General features: G+C 41.9%; 1 protein-coding gene across 1 annotated transcript in view; it reads right to left on the minus strand.

Annotated features, from left to right (window-relative positions):
• LOC148142298 (putative G protein-coupled receptor 139) overlaps window positions 1–21059 on the minus strand; it is a 96062-nt gene extending 75003 nt beyond the window's left edge. Inside the window, exon 1 of the mRNA XM_087976616.1 lies at window positions 20927–21059. Within this exon, the coding sequence (XP_087832742.1) occupies window positions 20927–21059 (133 nt within the window). The remainder of the gene's footprint in view (window positions 1–20926) is intronic.
• Between the last annotated feature and the right edge of the window lie 1512 nt (window positions 21060–22571).

Here is a 22571-nt window from a genome sequence, read left to right on the forward strand (position 1 = left end):
CTGCTTTGATGAAGTGACCAGTAACTTTGGCAAGGGCACTGTTGTATATATAGTATGTATGGATTACTGTAAGGCCTTCAATAAGGTTTCACATGGTACTCTGCTCTGGAAGGTTAGATCATATGGAATTGAGGGGGAGCTGGCAAATTAAGTCCAAAATTGGCTTGATGATAGGAAAAAGAGGGTAATCGTGGAAGGATGGTTGTCGGACTGGAGGCCTGTGATGAGTGGAATGCCTCAGGGGTCGGTGCTGGGACCACATATTCATATATTACACATATCTATGATTTAGATGAGAATGTACAGGCATGATTTTTAAGTTTCAAGGTGACACTAAAATAGGTGGTATCATGGACAGTGAGGAAGGTTCTCAGAAATTTCAGAAATTACAACAGTACCTTGATCAGGTGGGGAAGTGGGCCGAGAAATGGCAAATGGAATTTAATTCAGATAAGTGTTAGGTCTTGCAGTTTAGAAAGTCAAATCAAGGCAGGAGTTTCATGGTGAATGGCAGGGCCTTAAGGAGTGCAGTGGAACAGAGTGACGCTGGAATTCAGGTGCACGGTTTTCTGTAAGTGGAGTCACAGGTAGACAAGGCACTGAAAAAGGCATTTGACTCACTGGCCTTCATCAGTGAGAGCACTGAGTATCGAAATTACGGAGTTATATTGCCGTCATACAATATGTTGGCGAGTCCATACTTGGAGCGTCATGTTCAGTTTTGTTCACTTTGCTCGTGGAAAGATGTTATTAAACTGGAAAGAGTGCAGAAGTAATTTACAAGGATGTTGCCAAGACTCAATGGTCTGAGTTGTACTGAGGGGTTGAACAAGCTAGGAGTTTTTACTTTGGAATGTATGAGGCTGAGGGGGATCTAATAATAGTGTATAAGATCATGGAATGCATGGATAGAGTCAATGCATTCAGTCTTTTTTTCCCCAGGATTGGGCAATCACGGACTAGAGGGCATCAAACTAAGGTCAGAAGGGAAAGAGTAAAAGGGAACCTGAGGGGCAACTTCTTTGAAACACAGAGTGGTATGCATATGGGATGAGCTGCCAGCAGAAGTGGTTGAGGCGGGTACATTCACAAAATTTAAAATACATTTGGACAAATACACAGGTAGGAAAGGATTAGAAGGATACAGGGAAATGGCAGGGAAATGGGGTTAGTGTGAATGGACATTTTGTTCGAAATGGACCAGTTTGGGCAAAATGGCCTGTCTCCGTGCTGTAAGACTATATAGGTCTAACAACCATTGTTCTCCTACTGAATGTTATATTGTATTTTCCCAATTCACTGGAGCGAACTTGACACTCTGGCCTCTGGGCTTCCATGATGTTTGACCAGAATGTTCAAACATTCCACATTGAATGCAGACGCTGTGTAAAATTCAACATATTAATGTCACTATTCCTCCAAAGCTGCTTCAGAGCAAGGTTAGTAATTAGTCCTTCCGACCACACAATAGACAATAGACAATAGACAATAGGTGCAGGAGTAGGCCATTCTGCACTTCGAGCCTGCACCACCATTCAATATGATCATGACTGATCATCCTTAATCAGTATCTCACAACATCAAATCCGAAATAATCTGCTCTCTAGTTTGGTTCACAACATTCTCTTCAACCTACCTGATATACACTAAAGGAATTTATTTTTCACAACATTAGCAGTCACTTAGTTAACTCAGTTTCGATGCAACTTGACACCATCCATTACTACTGCAGAACCCACAAGTATTTGCTACTCATTCACAGAATGAGGGCTTAGCTGGATAACCAGCATTTACTGGCCATGCCAGACGGCAGTTAGGAGTCAACAGCATTGCCTTGGATCGGAGTGACATGCAGGCCAGACGAGGTAAGAACAGCCGTTTCCTTCCCAAAAGGACATTAGTGAACCAGATGAGTTTTTCCAACAATCAGGAATGGATTCCCGATCACCATAAATCCTTGATTCCAGATACTTATTGAATTCAAATTCCACAATCTGCCATGGCAGGATGTGAAACCATATCCCCAGAACATTACCTGGGTCTCTGGGTTAAGAGCCCAGCGTTAATATCAGTATGTCATAGCTTCCCTTTGCATACCGTTGCATATATGATTTCCAGAGCATATGATGCAAAATATTTGCGCGACAGTTTTGGTTCAGATATACAACACAACAAGTTTGTTTCTCCTTGTTATTTGTAAGACCCACCTAAACTCATTCTGTGGAGTCTGAGGGACAGAGCCTGTGTCGTTATTAGTGATAGAGTTGGATAAGGCATTCGGGGAGGCTCACCTCGATGCTGACATGATCTGAAGATATGTCAAGCAATACAGGACAAGCATCAATATCCAACCCGCTCTGTCAGGATAAGTGTCGCCGTATATTCTCACTGCTCCCTCACACTCACTGTATGTCTCTTATAGCACCTACCCTTGACCAAGGCTCACACTCTATCTCCAGATAAGTTTCAAGCACAACCACTCTCATTGTTGAATTCAGCACCTTCCCTCCTCCATATTTTCTGTCCCTGGTGCAATAGCCCCGGACACTAACAGCACAACATGGATACAACACTATGGACAAACTCCCTCCGGCCACCTCACCATGTCACCTTACCCAGCCCAGCACTAACAGCAGGGCCATGCACTCCCACCCTCACTCATTCCATCCCTTTCTCCCATTCCAGGAGAAACAGCCTGGAATTGGACAGAAAGGGCCAAGCCGGGTGGTGGAGTGCCGGATATCCGTCCCCTCATCCCCCTACCCTGATATGTGGGGAGGATCCTGGAGAGAACCGGAAAGGACCAGGAGGCCTTGTGTGGAGATTCGGAAACATCCACGTCCCACCTACCGAATAAGAAGCAGTGTTCAGTAAAGAGCAATTCTCGATTCAAACCTGCTGTCAGTTCCAGCTTCATCTCTCTCACTCGCAGAACAACAGATACTCTATTGCACAGAGATGCAGGCATTGAAATACACAGACGTATTGGTAAATACCCCAATATACTAACATACATAATGCATACAAGTAGATAAGCATGCACACACGGAGAAGCACACAAAGACATATACAGTCACACAAATAGACACAAACAGAGATAGAAACACACAGGCTGATGCAAAGACAGACAGACATAGTCACACAAATACAAAAGTAACAAGTACATGGACACACACATACATAAATGCACATTAAGACACAGACACGAGTGCTATTAGGACACAAATAAATAAGTTTTTGATTTATAAGGAGATCCAGGATTCCAGGGCAAGGTGTGAGAATGATGTTGAGGAACATATTAGAAATAACTGAATGGTATATCAGACTCGATAGGCCAAATGGTCTAATTCTGCTCCTTTTTTTAACGCTCGTGTGGTGTTATGCTATCAGGTATTCTCTTCCTGAGACAGTAGCAGCAACATATTTGATTGGAAACAGTCAGTGGTAATGTGGGAAAAGATTGGAGTGCAGACTGGTTAATGTCTATTTCTAGTTATTGTACCACATTATCCGAAAAGGGGCAGTGATTTGATATGAGGTCAACACAATTTTTTTAAAATTGTGTCCCACAGTGAAAGAAGGATGTCCCTTTCCCGTTACTGTTGTGCTATCTGTGGTGTCCTCATCCTCAGGGAGTAGTGAAGACTCGGTTAATTTCGGTATTTTAGTTTGAGATTGTCTGATCTTTGCAGGACAGGAGAGTCAATGCTTATTGGGAACAGACAGGAGACGGATGGTCAGACACACTCGGAACAGCCATGAGCATTCTGAATGGTGCCACCAAATGGCCACTGCTGCCCTTTCCAATGTGTTGTTCCGTCAATCCACCCTCCCGGCAATTACCAGAATATACTGTTGCCCCTAACCCATGTGTTGTTCCCTCAATCCACGCTCCCGGCCATTACAGAATATACTGCTGACCATACCCCATGTGCTGTTCCCTCAATCCACCCCTCGATGCTGTTACAGAGATATACTGCTGCCCCTACCCCATGTGTTGTTCCCTCAGTCCACCCCTCAGTGCGATTACAGGTTAGAGGACCATCCCATTCAGCCAGACTGGATCGTTACAATGAGACGGGTGGAGACCATTCTGCCCCTCCAAAGAATTACACAGGAATATAGGATGAAGTAATTCAGCTCGATTTGTAGATTACACAGCCCAGGACGAGGCCATTCAACCCGCCTGAACTGCTGCACAGGAACAGGGATGCTGTCACTAACAGGAAATAGACAGTAGTGATATATGATTTTTTAAACAAAACTGTAACTAGTTTTGACTCAGCAATCACCGATCAATAATCTATGTAAAATGTCTGGATGAATAGACTGAATGGATCAAAGCTGAACTACCTAGTAAACCAAAATGATCATTCATTAGATCTTCAAATGAAGTAGTGAATTTGCATTATGATGTAGACAGGGAAGGTTAGTGAGCGTAACCTCAGCAGTAATAATATAATGTGAGTTGTCTATTGCAGTCAGGAACAATTTAAATGGAGAGAGATTGCAGAACTCTGTGATGCAGATGGTTTACATATTCTTGGTACATGAATCATATGAAGTCTGTCTGCAGATGCAGCAAGTGATGCGGAAGGTAAGTGGAATGATGCTGTTTGCGGCAACGGGTATTGGGTTTAATTAGGAATATTTCACTGTCTCTGTACAGGGCATTGCTGAGACCACATCAGATACATTGGGTGCAGGTCTGATCCTCTAAACTAAAAACCGGATACAATTCCTTTCAAAGATGTTCAAAGATGCTTCCCTTTACTCATTCCTGAAATGAAGACCTTTTGTTATCGGGGATTATCTGTTTAGATCTTAGATGAGAAATCTTACTGAACCACGATTTTCAGAGAAGTCCTTCAGCTGGATATATATTTTTTCTTGTTAAGAAAACTAAAGCTAGATAATTTTTTTTTGAATGAGATGCATTGATATTAACACAAATATTATGAAGATATCAACCCATTTTTAAAAATTACGCAGATGCATATAAACATCTCATCAAATCATAAAACGGGCACATTATTTTCTTTTGCTAATGAAAGGCACTATGCACAACTACAGCAATGATGCTGCATACAGCATACAGTCCATTATCACCCATTCCAGAGAATGTACATGGAGAGTGCACATGGTCCAGTTTGTTGTACAGTTGACATTCTTGTATTTTCCCACACAGAGGCGGAGAAAAATATTACCTGCCTCAGAAGCAGCAGCCAATTGGTCTCTCTCTCTCTCTCTCTCTTACTTTGTTCTGCCTGAAAACAAGGTGTGAGAGCAGAAAATTCCTGAGTCATCTTTACCACTCGTGGAGGATTCCTGATGAGGATTCATAGGAATTTCTGTACAGCTCGAAGCAAAGGGAATTCAGCCAAATCCAACTGTTCTGGGAAGAAATCCTCAATCCCAGACATTTGTGTGAGCTGAATAAGTTCAAAGTCAGAAAAATATTTGAGACACTCTATCATTTTACCATTTGCTCACAGTTCAACTTTCTGTATCTCAGATTTTTCTAGAAAATTACCCAGTCCGATACCTATATCATTGGACACAGCACTCAACTGGTTACATTTAAAATTTGTTTTCACCAATAGAGGAGTGGGAGAAGACATCAGTGACCCTCCAACATTGGGCAGACCACGAATACGTGATTCTCAAAGGGTTGGTAATGTGTGAATTCCCTTCCACAGAAGATTGTGATGCCTGGATACTTCCATTTGTTCAAAATTATCTATGTAAGACATTTGAAAGACAAATGAATGTAGGGAAATGGTACACTGACAGACAAGTGCTGCTGAGACCTTAATCAGATCATAGTGCATGGTAGAGCCGTGACAAAGTGTCTGATGACCCACTCTTGCTCCACAGTCCCGTGTTACTATGGTGCCTTCAGCCTCTCACAACTCCTGGAAGGTGCAGATGGGGGGGCACTTGCTCCAAATACCTGGTCCACAGTAACACAGGATCTCAAATAATCCCTCACAACTGTCACACACAGATTGGTATGGATTGGAAAATGTCATTTGGAAATCCAGACTAGTTTTGAAAGACGCCTCTGGTCTGTTTACAGAGTGCCCCCTCACTGAAACTTGTGCTTCATTTGTTGGTCTTGGTCTAGACCAGGATTCGTTATGAATAAAGCTACATACCTCACTCAGAGATGACTCAAAATGCTTTGTTCTCTCTGATTACAACATACAAATACAGTACATCCAGGAAAATTACAGCCGTTTACTTTGAAATTACAGAAAATGAAAACATAAGGAACACGAATAAGTAATTCGGACGGTCAAGGCATTGTATACGATCATGGCTGATCTACTGTTAGTATTAACTCCTCCTTAATGCCCAGTTCTTCACAGCCCTCAGTTCTCTGACAGGTCAACGATTCATGTACCACCTCTTTAAATACTTTCACTGATGTAGCTCCCCTAACTCTCTAGTCCAGATAATTCCTGACATTGATTATCCTCTGTGAGAGGAAAACACTCCCCACACATACACCGTCACCTATTGAAATGAACAAGAGGTAAACACAGGGGCTCAGGAAAGGGTGAATGGCCTTGATATCAAGGCAGTAGTTGACTGAGGATGTCATCGGGACCACCTACTTATTTGAGCTTAATGAGAATCAGGTCTAACCTCCCCACTGGTTGGGGTCTTTCACAGCATGAAGGAAGATGTTTGTGGTCGGTGGCCGACAATCCTCTCAGTCCCGGGACATCTCTTCAGGAGATCCTCAGATTAACTTCCTCAGCACTAACATCTTCAGCTCCTTCGTCAACGTCTATGTGCCCCATGCCTGGCGCCCCCCATCTATCCCAAGATCAGAAGCGGAGTGATCACTGAAGATCACACAATATTCAGAACATGTTTTCCCCACTCAGCTCCTGAAGCGGTCTGTGTCTATATTCAGCAAGACCCAAACAACATTCATGTTTATGCTGTTAAAGTGTCGGTAACATACATGTAACAGAACGGCCAGGCACTGCACATTTCCACAGTTAAAACAGGAGCTCATTCAGCACCTCAAGCTGGTTACACCCGGATATGTGGAAACTGTTCAGCCGATCGAAATGACTGAACAAGAAGAGAGACAGCCCATTCAATCCTCCTACGTGTTCCACAGGAAGAGGAGGCGTCTGGTCAGTACATTGAGCTGTTAAACAGGAATAGGCAGAGTCCAGGAAGACCCCTAAACGGAGGAGACCATTCACCCCTCGAGACATTTACACAGGAATAGGAGGGTGTCATTGATGCTCCAACCTCGAAAACGAATGGAGCAGATACTGCACTCATAGACTGCTCACAATGTTCCTCGTGGCTCCATTCCCTGTGGAATAAATGATACTTTAACGTGTTTTGCCGGCAGTGAGGAAGGAAGCCAAATATTTTGTGCCAAGCCTCAAGGAGGCATCTTCCATCTCCAAGAAGACAGACCCATGTTCTCCGTGGGGGTCAGAAGCTGGTGGGGATAGTTAACTGTTTTACAATGAAGATATTGTGGCTTCTGCCGAAATGGTGGATAACGTGAAGTTCTATGTATGATCACACACCAAATGCACTGTATTAATGTTGGAAGAGTTTAGTTAAAGACTGGCTCTCTCTCTCCCAATCGAAATGGGGAGTGGCGTGGACTGAGAGGAACGTTCTCAGAGTCTTTTAAGCCACCGAGAATCATGTAAACTAAGTAAAAAAAAACATGGAATTTATCACTGTATTAATTCTGTTTGGAATATAATGAGTAACTGTCCATCACCTTAAGTTTCAATGCAATCACCTCTTATTCTTCAAAGCGCAACAGATTAATTATCATGCACTCCCGATGGTACAATCATCCCAACAATTAGTCTGGTGAAATTCCTTTATATTCTTTCTGCCAAGAGGATTACCCCTTATAAAGGAGAGAAAATCTGTGCACAATACTCCAAATACTATCTCAACAACACTCCAGGGTTGATCACAATAATGTTCTTCCCTCGCTTAGCTGTCTCAGCTTCTTTCCTGTGGTATAAAACGCCACTCCTTCTCTCTGCACTGCGAATGCTGTGGAATTTTGAAATTTCTTACATCTGTGCGTCAGTCATCACCAGAGGTGTCCATGGAGATGTATATCACGTTCAGAGGGAGACTCAATTAGAAAGAATTCACTTGAAACAGGGAATGGTCACCTACCTGAATGGAAATGACTTGCAGAAACATGGAAATCAGGAAGAGCTTTCCTTTTGTTCTGCGCTCACGGAATGTGTGCAGGCCTGGTCAGACCAGCATATTATGCTGATCTTGAACTGAGTGGCTGATTCAGCTGTTGCACAGGATAATAAAGAGTAAACCACATTGCTGTGGGTTTGCAGTCACACAGACACCTGAACATGAAAGGATAACCCATTGCCTTCTCTAGTGGATATGAGGCAAACAGATATGCTTCTGTTGAAAACTAGTGGCGATGATTTCATTTGCATTTCATCAACTTCCTTCAGGAGACACCAAAAGATTATTATTCTGTGCCGCTTGATTATGAGTAAATGACTTGACCACCATGCACTGTCTGTCCATCTGACAGATTCTGTGGAGAGGACAAATTACCCATCACAAGTGCAAATATTTTGTGACTGAAGCATAGTTTGAAGGGACTTGAAACAGTTATATCTGGATTTACCAAAGGCACAAACGATGGATTATTCAGCAGTTGTATTGAGGCTGAGAAGGTGACTGAAATATCCTGTTTGTGGTATTGGGAAGCATTGGTGAGTGGGAAGAATATGTAGAAATGTAAATATGAATGAAGAAAAAAGATAATGGAGATTAAGTACAGTGTGTTTTCTCCTCGCATATTGTTGAGTTAGTAGTGAATAGTAATTTGCTCGTTATAATCAGTAATGAATAAAAGTTTTGACTGGATCTGAAAATGATGACTTCCACATTTTAAAATTTGAATATGAACAGCAATTCAGTTCAACTCAGCTTAATGGTCAGATAGAATGACTGACCAGGAACACCAACTATAGCGAGGATGGGATAGTAACCACCTTGAATAATCCAAAGGATATCTTCGATCTGTGATGCTAATGATATCTAAGGCTGAGAAAGGTAGTAAAGACCCAAGGATAAACTCCTGTCTGTTGTAATATTCCAGTCTAATGTCCTCAGATTCTGATCCATTAATGGAACATTCCAGTCTAATGTTCTCAGATTCTTATCTCTCCTCCCCGTCTCTCGAGCTACTGATCCCTGTTAATCCAGTCATTGATGCTCCCGCCCATACTATGGGATAACACATTGAACCGAGTCCTCAATTAATAGAAGAGGCAAACCCTCCAGTGACACATCTCGGATCCACGGAGATTGACATCAATCACAGTCACTGAACAAATAGCTCCGGCCAACGCCTTTCAATTCAATATTGTTTTATTCAAATTCAAAACAATGATTCAAACTGTCATTTTCTGGATGGGCTATGTGAGGGTGACTGATGGAACAAATCTTGAGGCTCGTAGATCAATTGAGTGCAACCATTCAATCTGTCTTGGATGCAGGAGTAATGCCATAAGTTTATTAGAATGTAAACATGCGTCTCTGATTATAAATGGAAACATACATCCTGGTACTATTGATCAAGCATCATAATTTCAATTAAACATTGAGACATTTTTTATAGTTCACGATCTGAGGCGAATGTGCGTCTGAGAAACGTGGGATTGTAACAGACAAATGGCATGGGTATGTTAACAGAAAATTGAACGTGACAAATGCAATTCAGATTGTTATTCCAGGTTTAGAGAGAGGCAGATGAGGCCTGTGCTATTGATGTTATCGATGTTAGTGAACTTTGATGAAATGTCATTTACTGGACTTCAATTACAGTGTGATTATGGCATTGTGGAGGAGACAGAGAATTTTGGGACATGGCAGTTCAGACAGGAGGGAGGGACAATAATATTCCTCAGTCATCAGTATTAGAATGTTACTCTTTATAACTCATATGAAGAACAGATTCAAGGATACATCTAAAGTGAGGAATGAGGAGTAAAATTTGTTTATTGAACACAAAATACGAGGACAAAATGATTTTCTGTCCGTATTAAACTATGGGAATTACAATGAAATATGATACACTCATGATATGGAGCTCCATAAATTGAAATGTGTATTACAAAACCACGGAAGTGGTGTGTAATCTTTATCAATCATTATTTGGCCCACTGCTGAGATGCTGATTTCCCCTGTGTCAATGATCCACATCATTGAGATTCTCTGGCGCAGTATCTCAGTGCTGAGGGGGTTCTCAGTTCCTGCTGCTGTTCACCCAGTCTATTGAAATTAAATCCCCTTCTCACTGTAAAGAAAAAACATCACTTGGTCTTTTGGACTCTGTTTAACTGTCAGCAACTCAGCTCTGTGATATTATTGGCGATAAATGCTCTGGGACCACAACCAGTATCCGCACAGTGCTCAAACGGTATGGCAATAGATAAAGACCTTGCCGTCCGCGAGAATTTCTAAATAAAACTTCAATTTTCTGTCCGTTCCTGTCTATCTCCCCTCATGCTGTCTTCTTATCTATCCAACTCACCCTCGTTGAACATCACTGTTTCCAAATTGTGCAGTTGTACAGCTTGATGTTTTGGCCATTTTGGAGAAATGGATATAGCAGGGACATGACTGATCGTTGTAGAGTCCGGGGTTTATGTGCTTCAATAAGAACAAGGAAGGTTTTAAAAGTGGGGCGGGGGTGTTGGTTGGGGTGGGGGAGGGTGGGGTGATATTGAAAATCAAAGACAGCATTACGTTGGGAGAAAGGATGCTTGATAAGGACTTGTCTAATGAGGTAGTATGGGAAGCGGTTGAAATAAAAACGGAGAGGTCGCCCTGTTGAAAGTTCTCTATTGCCGTCTGAAAAGTTCCAGAGATGTAGAGGAGAGGATTACAAAGATGATACTGGATAGGAGCAAAAATAACAGAGTACTTGTTATGGAAAAATTTAACTTTCCAAATATTGACTGGAAATGCTGCAGTTCAATTACTTTATATGGGTCAGTTTTTGTCCAATGTGTGCAGAATGGTTTCCTGACACAGTATGTAGATAGGTCAACAAGGGCCGAGGCCAAATTGGATTTGGTACTGAGTAATGAACCAGACCAGGTGTTAGATTTGGAGGTAGGTGAATACTTTGCTGATAGTGACCACAATTCAGTTATGTTTACCTTAGCGATGGAAAGGGACAGGTGTATACCGCAGGGCAAGAGTTATAGCTGGGGGAAAGGCAATTATGATGCCATTAGGAAAGTGCATAGGAATGGGAAGGAAGCTGCAGAGGATGGGTACAATTTAAGTGTGGAGCTTTTTCAAATAACAGCTACTGTGTGTCCTTGATAGGTTTATACATGTCAGGAAAGGAGGAAGTGTTCGAGTGAGGGTGCTGTGGTTTACTGAAGAAGTTGACTCTCTTGTCAAGAGGAAGAAGGAGGCTTATGTAAAGATGAAACGTGGAGGCTTAGTTCGGATGCTTGAGAGTTACAAATTAGTCTGGAAGGACTTAGAAAAGAGCTAAGAATAGCCAGGAGAGAGCATGAGAAGTCTTTGGGAAGTAGGATCGCGGAAAACCCTCAAGCTTTCTATCAGTCTGTCACGAATAAAAGAATGACCAAATGAAGATTAATGACATCCAAGGACAGTAGTGTTAAGTTGTGTGTGGAGTCTGAGGAGATAGGACAGGCTGTAAATTAATATTTGAATCAGTATTCACAATGGAAAAAGAAAATGCTGTCAAGGCCAATACTGTGATACAGGCTATTAGACTGGACTGGATTGAAGTTCGTTACGTGGAGATGTTAGCAGTTCTGGAGAGTGTGAAAATAGATAAGTCCCGTGGGCCATATGGGATTTATCCTAGGATTCTCTGAGAAGCTAGAGAGGAGGTTATGCAACCATTTGTTCAGATTGTTACATCGCCATTGTCTTCAGGAACAGTGCCAGAAGACTGGAGGACAGCAAACATTGTCCCCTTGCTCAAGAACCCTGGTAATTATATAACTGTCTTACTTTGGTTGTGGATAAAGTGTTGGAAAGGATTATAAGAGATAGGATTTACTACCACCTAGAAAGGAATCATTTGATTAGGAATAGTCAACAAGGTTTTGTGAAGTGTATGTCATGCCTCACAAATCTTACCGAGTTCATTGAGAAGGTGACCAAACAGGTGGATGAGGGTAAAATGAGGTATATGGATTTCAGCTTTTGATAAGGTCCCCCATGGTAGGCTGTTGCAGAAAATATGGAGAGTGTGGTGTTGGAAAAGCAGAACAGATGAGGCAGCGTCCAAGATGCATGCAAGTGGATGTTTCTCTTGTAAGCCCTTCATCAGGAATCAGTTTTCTGGTCGGCAGCATCTGCAGTCCTTACTTTCTCCTAGAAAATATGGAGACGTGGAATTGTGGGTGATCACAAATTGGCTTGCTGAAAGCAGACAGAAGGTGGTAGTTGATGGGGAATGTTCAACCTGGAGTTTAGTTACTAGTGGTATAATGCAAGGATCTACTTTGGAGTGACTGTTGTTTGTCCTTTTGGAAATGATCTTAATGAGGATATAGAAGGATGAGTTAGTAAATTTACGGTTGACAGAAAGGTCGGTGGATCTGTCGGCAGTGCTGAAGGATGTTGTAGGTACTGAGCTGTATTGTTCTATGTGCATGGACCTCTGAAATTGGATCCTCAGCTTTCTGACCTAGAGTGCACAATCAGTGAAAACAGGTAAGTGCGTCTCTTCCATGATAACAATCTACACTGAAATCCCAAAGGATGTGTCCTCAGCCCCCTACTATACTCCCTGTACACCCACGATTGTATTGCCAAATTTTGAACGAATGCCATCTACATGTTCACTGATGAGACCATCATAGTAGAACAGGTATGTAATGATGGCAAGTCAAAATACAGAACGGAAATAGAGGACTTTGTGATGTGCTGCAATGAGACCATCCTCTCTTTCAACGTCAGCAGAACTAACCAACTGATCAATGACTTCAGAAAGAAAGGAGTAGAACACGTCCCCATCTGCATCAATGGAACTGAAGTTGAAAGGGTGGAAAACATTAAGTTGCTTGGAGTGATGATAACCGACTTCCCATGAAGATGTGACAGTCGAGATGGCACAAGAACGCCTCTTCTTTCTCTGGGAGCTCAGGACATTTGACATGTCCACAAGGACCCTCACCAATTTCTACAAATGCACCACTGACAGCAAACTATCTGGGTGCATAATAACCTGGTGTGGCCACAGCCCAGCCCAGGACAGTAAGAGAAATGACAGAAGGGTGTGTGCACAGCCTATGCCATCACGGAAACCAACGTCCCATCCATTGTCTCCATTTACACAGCTCACTGCTGCGGAAAGGCTGACAACATTGTCAAAGACCCATAGAACCCTGGATCTTCTACAATCTCTTCCACCATGCAGACAATAAAGAAGCTTGAACACACAAACCAGCGGCTCATGAACAGCATCTTCCCAGCCATTATTAAACTAAGGACTCTCCAACTTCAAAAAAAGCTTATCTTGCTCACATTGATGTTGCCTATTGCATGCCCTTTCTGCTGTAGCCTGTGTGCCTCAGTCTCAGTTTTTCCTTTACACTGTGATCTGTATGCCCTTGCTTATTGTCGGAGCGAGATTCCCCAGCTAGGGACAAAGACTCTGGAGGCAGACAGGGCACAGGCACGGAATTGATTTTAATTCAGGCAAAACCTGGTTAATGCTGGGAGAATAGCAAATGATCCTCCTCGAATCTGTTTTTGACATGAGAAGACAAACCTTTCGTTAATCTTTAGCTCAGATCAGAAGGCAAATCAATGACCCACTCCGATTTTGCAGTAAAAAGACAGTATTTTTATACGTTCTGTGTTGCAATGATCGTACACAGCCTTGTCAGTGTCCCCTCCACTTCCCTTCTGCAGAACCAATCTTGTAAAACAACTGATCAATGATGGACACTCGTATGGACAGCCCGAGGTTCTTATATGTTTCGGATGTTTAAAGATTGTTGTTATCTCTAGTCCTTGGGATCTTTCTATAATGCATTCCAAAGTTCGTGGCTGTGCTCTTTTTAGTCATATCCCTCTGTGTCTATCTTGAAGGATTGCATAAATTCTATTCTCCATTGGGCAGGCTATCTCATATCAAATTCGGTGATCACATTTTACATTAAAAAGTTGATTCTGTTACAAAATTCGCAATATTTTTATTATTTCTATGGTTAATCTTTTTCTTTGCGAATTAGACAAGACATGCCAGGCATCTCTTTAAGGTTTTATAATTACGTTGAAATCTGTGTCCATGATTATTTACCAAATATTTAACTAGAACTTATTACTATTGTAAATAGTTTCAAAGGCACAGCTAGCTCCTGAAAGATAACTTGAGTTGCTGTTTATGTGGATGAAAAGAATCCTTATTGAGATCAGAATAAGTTACCTTTTGTAGTGATTCTTCAAAGTCTTTGTGCTACAATTTCATTACTTCATCTGTGATCTGTTACAAATCATCTTTTTTTTAAAAAAAAAGAACCTGCTTTATCACTATGTTGGCATGTTTCAGAATCTTGCGAATCAGATTATCCTTTCTTTTGCCTTGGAATAATTCCCTTTTCAAAGGCTCATTTTCACTAATGCTGAAGCAATCTATTTTAATTTCTGGCTATTTTGTGGCTCTTCAAAAACAGACAGCTGAATTAGACTTTTAAATTTCGGCCACTCCATGTTCTAAAAAAAGGCAGCTCCAACTCTCACTATGATCTACCAGAACTGTGTATGAACAAAGAGTTTCACTCTACTTAGATACATGCGACAATGACTCCTATCAAATCAAATGAAACCAAATCTAATGATAGATAGAGCGAAATTATCACAAGGTAAGTACACCCAGATCGAACTCTGCAACCTTTCACATCGTGCCAAAAATCGTGATAGACGATTAAACAACTAACTGATGGAGAGGGCTCCACAAATATTCCCATTCTATCAATGGATCAGCTCTGCACCTCTGTGTAAACAACAAAGAATAGCATCTGTACCATCCTAGCCATGGGTGTTGAGTCGATGATTCATCATGATGCCCACAGAATCACAGATGCTAGTCTTCAACCAATTCGATTTGCTGCACGTGACATGAAGAAACAGCTGAACACAGTAGATATGACAAAGGCAATGGGCCATGACTTTTGATAGAGCTGTCAAGCAGCACAGACGTAACTTGTTCTGTGTGGTTTCTGATAGGTCCCCATGTCGATATGGTGCTGTTTTAGAAAAGTCGCTGGATTAATAATCCAGACCAGGCTATCCAATTCAATATAATGATGGCTGATCCTTTATTTCTACACCCATACTCCTGCTCTCTCCCCCATCCTTTCGTTGTCTAGACATCCTTATTAGTCTTTAGTGCCTTGTCTTCCACAGCCTTATGTGAGAGAGAATTCCCAGGTTCACCAATCTCTGAGTGCAGATATTTATTCGTATCGAAATGCAACGTGACCTGTCTGTACCTAATAGTGTGTCCTCTTGTTTTAGGCGTCCCAGCCAGGGGAATTATCATCACTGCTTCTAATCTACCTAACCCTGTCAGTGTTTTATATATCTCACTGAGATATCCACTCATTTTCCTAAACCCCATGGAATACAGGCTCAGTTGCCCCAAACCCTGCTACCACAAAAAGTCTGTCATCCCAGAGATCAGTCTGGTCATCCTTCGCTGCACTCCCTCAATGTCAGGTTTGTCCTTTATTAGGTACGGAGACCAAAACTGCACACAACACTGCACAATGTTCGAGTTGAGGTCTCACCAAGAGCCTGTACAGCTGCACTGACACACCCTTGCTCCTGGACTCAAGTCCCCCTGAAATGAGGGTCAATACCTCATTTACCTTCCTGAATGCTTTCTGCTCCTGCAGTCTTGCTTTCAGTGACTGGTGTACAGGGCGATTTCAGATCCTTTTCAATGTTACAGCTCCCCAATTGGTGGATCTGTGTAAAAAAGTCTGTGTGCCAATGTATTCCCAGTATTGGCTTCTGTCTTCAGAACTCACTGCCCTGCATGGAACTCAGATGTCTGTCCAAACAATAACAGAAGAAAAGTGCAGTTCCCTTCATAGATCAACATTTCTCAACCACTCCCTTTTCCAATGGTTGGCTGGTATTTTAGTGTTTCCCAACAAAGTAGACAACATCACCTCTAGCCACACTGCTCTTCATCTGCCATATATTTAATCATTCACTCCATTTGTTTCAATCACCTTGAAGTTTTTTTCACATCCTCCTCACTTTCCAAAATCCTCGTTCCGTCAGCAGACTTGGAATCTTTCAATTTGACCCCCTCAACGAGATGTTTGAGATGTGTTGTGAATATCTGGCGCCCCAGCACCAATCGTTGTGATGCCTCATGAACCTTCCAAACTGAAAACCATTCATTTATTCCGACTCATTGTTTCCTGTCAACACTCCCATTTTAACACCATGTTCATATATTACCCCCTATCCGATGTGCTTTTACTTTGCACACTAGGCTTGGGACTCTATTAAAATTCTTGCTAAAAATCCAAGTTTAATGCCTCTATTGTTTTTTACTGTAATCAATCTACCAGTCAGTTTCTGAAATATGTTTCCTATTTCTTCAATGTGCGTTGATTTTTTTCCTATGCCCATTATTTTCAGTTCCAATAATTACTCCAAATTAGTTTATTTACTAGATTAATTCTACATCATTTTTCTCGTCAGACTCAGGTTTTCTCCTATTGCTGGGAAGGTTTTGTTTATGTCTTTTTCTGTGAAGACAGAAGTGAAGTAGTTGTGTCATGTTTCTCTGTTCTCCATTCTCCATTCCCTGGTTTCAGGCTGAAAGGAGGCTTACACTTTGAGTAAAAAGAACAGCTGTTGTCTATTCACCCTGTCCATGACCCTTGTAATCTTAAATCTGAATTACCTACCCTCTCAACTTCCTCTGCTCCAAAATAAACAACTCGAACATACCCAGCCTCTCTCCACATCTCATATGTTTCATCCCAGGGAACATCCTGGTGAATGTCTTCTGCACCTCATCCAGTACAATCACATCCTTCCTGTAATGTGGCTCCCAGAACTGCGCACAATATTTCATTTAGCCTTACCAAAGTGCTATATAAAACTCGTATAATCTTTGGGTCAATGAATGAAGGCATTATATACAGTCATGCTGAACTCATCAATTACCATATCCAGTCACATTCAGGGATGTGTGGAGAAGCAGGCTCTGAGCTTCCTAGTGTGATGCCATTCATTGAGGACTCCCCTGTCTGGTTCCTTCTTCCAAAATGTATCACCTCATATTTACCAGTGTTACCTTCTATCTGCCATTGATCTGACCATCTGACCATTCCATCTGTATCTTCCTGTAACATAGGACGTTCCTCCTCACTGCCAACCATCCGGCCAATCTTTGTGTCAAACGCAAACTTACTTATCACACTCCCCCCTACCCACGTCACTTTCACATCACTTATGAATGCCACAAATAATAAGGGACACAGCACTGATCTCTGCGGTACACCAGGGGAAATTGGGCTCCAGTCACACAAATACCCTTCTACCATGAAGTTGAGTTGGGATGCAACTTGGCAAGTCTCTAATAGGTCCTACATGCTCCCTGGTTGTTCTGTTCCACTTGATATACGTGAAGAATATCTGGGGATTCTCCTTAATCTTGCCCTACCTCTGTGTTAGTCAGTCCCCTCCAACAGAAGAATTTCCTCCATATTGCGGTCTTAAATGGCATATCCCTTATCTTGTCATTATTTGCCTTAAATATAGAGTAGACAGCTAGAGAAACATCCTATTTATTTCCACAGCATCACATGTATCATAGATTTTTGAAATTGCACTGCGATCACCTCTCATGCTTTGAAACTGGAGAGGTTGCAAGACAAATCTCCCCATCAGAAAATCTTGTCATCTGAGGAATTAATCTGGAGAATGTCCATTGCACGTCCTCTGTGATCAGTGTAATCTTTCTTAGATTAGGTCACCAACACTGCACTCAATACCTCAGGTACACTCTCACCAACACTCTATGCAACTGCTTCATGATGTCTTTACCTCTATATTCCGATTCCCTTAAACAAACTCCAACCTAACTTTAACTTTCCAATTACACGTATTCCTCCAAATACCATTTACACTAATTGCATTTACGAACTCACTGTGTGAGTTATACAGGCATAGAGATGTAAGCATGGAAACAGACCCTTCAGTCAATCCGTCTATGTCTAGCAGGTATCCCAACCCAATCTCGTCCCACCTGCCCGCACCCGGCCCATATCCCTCCAAACCCTTCCTAATCATATAACCATCCAAATGCCTTTTAAATGCTGCAATTGTCCCAGCCTCCACCACATCCTCTGGCAGCTCATTCCATACACGTACCACCGTCTGTGTGAAAAAGTTGCCCCTTTGGTCTCTATTACGTTTATATTTCTTAAAGTATGGAAATAAGTCCATACCGACCCACCGAAGTGCAACCCACCCAGACCTATTCCCCTACATTTACTCCTTAACCTAACACTACGGGCAATTTAGCATGACCAATTCACCTAACCTGCACAGTTTGGATTGTGGGAGGAAACCCACACAGACATGGGGATAATATGCAAACTCCACATAGACAGTCCACACAGCCTGAGGCAGGAATTAAACCCCAGTCTCTGGCGTTGTGAAGCAATATTGCTAACCACTGTGCCACCGTGCCACCCAATAACATTTGCGTCTCACACTAAATCTATGCCCTTTAGTTCTGGACTCCCCGGCCCCAGGAAAAAGACTTTATCCATTTATCCTCTCCATGCCCTTCATAATTTTGTACATCTCTATAAGGTCACCGCTCAGACTACAATGCTCAAGGGAAAACAACCCCAGCCTGTGAAGCCTCTCCCTATACCTCAAATCCTCCAACCCTGTCAACATCCTTGTAAATCTTTCCTGAACCCTTTCAATTTTCACAACATATTTCCGATAGGAAGGAGACCAGAATTCCACACAATATTCCAACAGTGGCCTAACCAGTGTCCCGTACAGCTGCAACATGACCTCCCAACTCCAATGCTCAATACACTGACCAATAAATGAAAGCAAACCAAACGCCACTTTAACTGTCCTATCTACCTGCGACTCCACTTCCAAGGAGCCATGAACCTGCACTCCAAGGTCTCTTTGTTCAGCAACACTCCCCAGGACCTTGCCATTAAGTGTATACGTCCTGCTAAAATGTGCTTTCCCTAAATGTAGCACCTCACATTAATCTGCCACTTCTCAGCACATTGGCCCATCTGGTCCAGATCCTGTTGTACTCTGAGGTAACCTTCTTCGCTGTCCACTACACCTACAATTTTGTTTTCATCTGCAAACTTACTAACTGTACCTCTTACGCTCGCATCCAAATCATTTAAGTCAATGACAAAAAATTGAGAACCCAGCACTGATCCTTGTGGTACTCCACTGGTCACAGGCCTTCAGTCTGAAAAACAACCCTCCACCTCCACCCTCTGATTTCAATCTTTCAGCCAGTTCTGTGTCCAAATGGCTAGTTGTATTCCATGAGATCTAAACTTGCTAACTAGTCTCCCATCGAGAATCTTGTCGAACGCGTTACTGAAGTCCATATAGATCACATCTACCGCTCTGCCCTCTTCGTTACTTCTTCAAAATTCTCAATCAAGTTGTGAGATATGATTTCCCATGCACAAAGCCATGTTGACTATCCCAACTACGTCCTTGTCTTTCAAAATGCATGTACATCCTGTCCTTCAGGATTCCGTTCAACAACTTGCCCACCACCGACGTCAGTCTCACTGGCCTATAGTTCCCTGGCTTGTCCGCACCACCCTTCTTAAACAGTGGCACCACGTTTGCCATACCCCAGTCTTCTGTCACCTCTCCTGTGACTATCAACGGTACAAATGTCTCAGCAATAACTTCTCCAGCTTCTCACAGAGTTCCAGGGTACACCTGTTCAGGTCCTGGGAGTTTATCCACCTTTACCCGTTTCAAGACATACAGTACCCAATCCTCTGTAATATGGACATTTTTCAACGTGTAACCATCTATTTCCTGACATGCTATATCTTCCATATCCGTTTCCACAGTAAATAATGATGCAGAATACTCGTTTATTATCTCCCCCATTTTGTGCGGCTCCACACAAAAGCTGCCTTGCTGATGTTTGAGGGGCTCTATTCTCTCCCTAGTTATGATTTTGTCATTAACGTATTTGTAAAAACCCTTTGGATTCTCCTTAATTCTACATGCTAAAGCTATCTCATGTCCCCTTTTTGCCCTCCTGATTTCCCTCTTACGTATGCTCCTACTGCCTTTATACTCTTCTCAGGATTCGCTCAATCTATCCTGTCTATACCTGACATACGCTTCCTTCTTTTTATTCATCAAACCCTTTAGTTCGCTAGCATTCCCTATGCCTACCAGCTTTTCCTTTCATCCTAACGTGAATATACTTTCTCTGGAGTCTTGTTAACTCATTTCTGAAGTCTTCCAATTTTCCAGCCGTCCGTTTACCTGTGAACATCTGCCCACAATCAGCTTTTGAAAGTTGTTGCCAAATACAGTCAAAATTGGCCTTTCTCCAATTTAGAACTTCAACTTTTAGATCTGGTCTATCATTTTCCGTCATTATGTAAATCTAATAGAATTATTGTAGCTGGCCCCAAAGTGCACCTCCACTGACACCTCAGTCACTTGCCCTGCCTTATTCCCCCAGAGTGGGTCAAGTTTTGCAACTGCTCTAGTAGGTTCAACCACATACTGAATCAGAACATTTTCTTGTTCACACTTAACATGAGCAGCAATTCAGTCCAACCTGGCTCAATGACCAGATAGAATGACTTACCAGGAACACTAACTATAGCGAGGATGGGATAGTAACCAGCTTGAATAACCATCAATACATCATAGATCCGAAATGCTAATGAGATCCAAGGTTGACAAAGCCAGTAAAGACCCCCGGATAAAGTCCTGTCCATTGTTGGTACATTCCAGTCTAATGTTCTCAGATTCTGATCCATTGTTGGAACATTCCAGCCTAATGTTCTCAGATTCTGATCCATTGTTGGAACATTCCAGCCTAATGTTCTCAGATTCTGATCCATTGTTGGAACATTCCAGGTTAATGTTCTCAGATTGTGATCTCTCCTCAACCTCTCTCTGTGTCTGCTGATGCCTGTTAGTGCTGTCGCTGATTTTCCCCCTGATACTATGTGATAACGCATTGAACCGAATCCCTAATTAATAGAAGAGGAAAGCCCTCCAGTGACACATTTAGGATGCACGGAGACTGACATCAATCACAGTCGCTGAACAAATAACTCCCGTTCACCCATGTCAATTCAATACTTTTTCTTCAAATTCAAAATTATGATTAAAATTTACACATTCTGGATGGGATATGTGGGGGTGACTGAGGGAACAAATGATGGGAATTTTCTGTTTTGAGGAAAAGACAAAACAGCAGAAAATTATTTAAATGCATTGAGAATGCAGAACTTAGTGGTACCGAGAGATTTATGTGTTCATGCACATGACTCACATCAAATTACTCTGAAGATGCAGCAAATGATTTGGAAGGTTAATGGAATGATTCTGTTTCGTGCAAGGTGTGTTGGGTATGATCTTAGCGATGTTTTTCTGCATCAGTACAGGGCATGGCTGAGATCACATCTGAAGTATTATGTGTCGTTATAATTGCTTAAACTGAAATAAAAAACAAAATTGCTTTCGAAACGTTTCAAAGTTTTTTCTCTTTACTCATTCTTGGGATGAAAGCATTCCGTTATGAAGAATTAACAGTTCAGCCTGAGAATGAGGGTTGTTGTGTTGACCATATAAGTTCTTGAGAAGAGTATAATTGGTGAATACCAGATGGGTATTTCTTCTTGTGTGGGAAAATAAAACTGGAGAAATAATTTCAGAATAAGTCAGTTTGAAAGGCAAGGTCATTGTACTGAAGAATTGAACTCTGATTTCTCTTCATACATGCTGCAATACAGGCTGAGCATTTCCAGTAATTTCTGTATTTGTTTTAGAATAAAATATATTCATCTTAACACAGATATTGTGAAGACATGAAACGCTTATTTTTTCATTATGCAGACATATTTTAACAGATCTTCAAAACAAGTAGGGCTATTTATTGTTAATGAATTGATTCTGTGTCCGACAACAGCAATAAAGCACTGACCTGGAGTCGAGAATGTGATGGTGTCATATAGTTCGGACAATGTTCAAGGAGAACTCACATGGTCCCGTTTGGGGTCTGATAACGTTATTGATTTACTTTAGAGATCGAAGAATGTAGCCTATCTGTGAAGGAACTGTCTATTGCTCCTTTTCTGTTTCCCTGTCGCTCATCATAGCAATATGTGGGAGTGAAGAAAAACAGTCGCCTTTCCCACTCATGGAGGATTCCTGATTAGGATTCATTGGAATCTCCCCACTGCCTGAAGCAAAGCAATTCAGCCAAATCCAACTGTTTCATG

Source organism: Chiloscyllium plagiosum, unplaced genomic scaffold, assembly GCF_037043375.1.
Source record: "Chiloscyllium plagiosum isolate Xiang-an unplaced genomic scaffold, Cpla_swu_hap1 HiC_scaffold_29, whole genome shotgun sequence".
NCBI lineage: Eukaryota > Metazoa > Chordata > Chondrichthyes > Orectolobiformes > Hemiscylliidae > Chiloscyllium > Chiloscyllium plagiosum.